At 38.0% G+C, this 2,500-nt stretch overlaps 1 protein-coding gene across 2 annotated transcripts in view; it reads left to right on the top strand.

Annotated features, from left to right (window-relative positions):
- Positions 1–2,500, top strand: part of ntrk3b (neurotrophic tyrosine kinase, receptor, type 3b) — a 172,836-nt gene that overhangs the window by 69,513 nt on the left and 100,823 nt on the right. For both annotated transcript variants that reach the window (XM_048231246.1, XM_048231245.1), the window contains exon 4: positions 1–45. This exon is cut by the window's left edge and continues 24 nt beyond it. In XM_048231246.1, the coding sequence (XP_048087203.1) occupies positions 1–45 (45 nt within the window). The remainder of the gene's footprint in view (positions 46–2,500) is intronic.

Raw genomic sequence — 2,500 nt, 5'->3', positions numbered from 1 at the left:
CACCCTCTCCTGGCAGCTCTTCCAGAGCCTGCAACTCATCGAACTGTAAGTGACAGAACAGCCACACCAACAACAACAGTAGCACTAACAGACAACATCACATCAGCATCATCAACAGCAGTATCACAGCCACACCAACAACACCAACAGCACAAATAACACCACTATCACCACCAACAACAACATCACAAGCAGCACTAACATCAACAGTTAAAATAACAACTCCACCTGCACCACTATCACCAACAGCACAAATAACAGCACTATTGCACCACTATCACCAACAACAACAACAACATCCCCAACAACACCAACAATAAGAGCACAAATAACAACTCCACCTGCACCACTATCACCAACAGTACAAATAACAGCACCACCTGGGGGGTATTCCATCAACCTCGCTAATGAAGGTGGCGCTTAACAGAAATAGCCTGGCTTGAACTAGCGTAGACCTTCACTTGGGGCTGAAGCCGTTCCATTAACTCAAGTTAGCGACATCTTGGCCTCGTTTATTCAAGCGAGGTTTAGTTCAGCTACATCTCTGCTTGTGCACGAGGTAGAAAAGTAGACCAAAACAGTAGATTGACGAAAAGACGATATATGTCGTAAAATTAAGACAATACTAGATGATTTCTGTTTGATAGGCAAGCCATCTACAGGTTTTCATCGAAAGTCATCAAATTTAACATTGAGAGAAAAAATGGGTTGCCTACAGAAATTGGAGAATAATTAAAGCATAGCCTACATTTAAAACAACAATGCTAATGGTTTGAAATCAATTGTAGTTTGATTGGCTTCACTCTTGAACACATAGACTAGCCAACAGTCTATGCTTGAACAAAACGAGTGAATGAATAAATAGTATAAACTCAAAAAAAACTTTGCCATATATTCAAAACTATCTATAGCCTACATTCTTATATTAAAATAGTTCACTATTTGAATTATTGTCCAAATTATTGTCTAGGTGGTCATAAAATAAATAAGTATCAACATAATAGCCTATTGTCTCCCATAAGTCCCAAAGTGTTTGAAATAAAATTATCTTGAAATGCAATGGCTTTCAATTCAATTTATGCCTAGTTTTGATCTGTGTGCAAATACAGTTGATTTGATTATCCATGAACAATCGTCGGCACATGAAGTAGTTTAATTATTAGCTGCCTAGGGCTACAGAATAATTATCCTTTGGCTTGCATCAGATATAATATAGCCCACTGGCAATTTGTCTCTGAACAGCCAAATGCATGACCCTTTTATCAGCAGTGGACATATGTCTTCATCAAAGATTATCACTAAAAATGCCATTATCAAGGTGATAAACAATGTAGCCTTACTTTGTATGGGAAGCCGAACCTGGCGAACACGAAGAATGTAATTCCTTTCCTATACCGCCTCGCTGCACGCTACACCACCACCGAACATTAGAGAGACACAGAGTAGCACGATTCCTAGAACCACACGCATGTGAAGTTAAAACATGTTTAATCGTGATAATCTTCATACATTCTTTGAGGTAGTGAATGTGTAAATCCATGCTTGGTGCACTGTCGGATTCTTACTGTCGGATGTTCTATTTTTGAAGTTGTAGGCTATAGGTGATGAAACCACAGGTTGACGAACCATCTTTTGCACTCGTTTTTTTCCACTGATTGTTTTTTTTGCAAACAGCAGCTAATTTAGTTTGAAATTTAACCTGCTACGTAGCAGGTTAGTTCTGTGGCATAGATTCCCATGGTTACCAAGCTGGGATTCACGTTAACCTCATTAATGGAACGGAATTCTCACTAAAATTAGTGAGACTTATCGAAATAAGCCAGGTTTGGCCTTTAGCGAGGTTGATGGAATACCCCCCAGGACCACTATCACCAACATATTATATTATTATATAATATGGTTGTAATTATGTTTGTGGATATAATTATATTATTATTATTATTATTATTATTATTATTATTATTATTATTATTATTATTATATTATTACCAATATTATTATTATTATATCTGCCAACATAATTACATTCACTTTAAAACATATGCCTACACTTGCAAACACTGACACACACCACCTGTGGGGTATACTACGAAGCACGTTAGAGATATCTAGGCTATGTAGACATATCGAGGCTTGACAAAGCCGCCAATCGTAATAACGTGGAGACGCAAAGACCCGCTTCTATTTAAAAAAAACAATTACTTCCCGCATTCATGAGCCAGAGTAGCTTAATCTACACTGCGGTCATTTTTTTGTGCTCCAACCTTTAACATCAAATAAATCAATTGTCATCAGTTGTTGTATGGTACATGCACGCCCATAGTGGGATATTTGTACCACGCTGGCAGCACTATTAAAGCGCTAGATCCAAATGTTAGTAGAGGCGGGTTCCACCTGTAAGATATATGGACAGAATCCTACCGGAGATAAACTGTTTTTAAGACAATTGATTGGTCAGTGGGGGGTAGATTACGATTTGAGCTATAACTTAGCACAAACC

Source organism: Alosa alosa, chromosome 21 (assembly GCF_017589495.1).
Source record: "Alosa alosa isolate M-15738 ecotype Scorff River chromosome 21, AALO_Geno_1.1, whole genome shotgun sequence".
Taxonomy (NCBI): Eukaryota; Metazoa; Chordata; class Actinopteri; order Clupeiformes; family Clupeidae; genus Alosa; species Alosa alosa.
The sequence above is the reverse complement of the archived record's forward strand: the minus strand, read 5'-3'. Positions and strand labels throughout refer to the sequence as shown.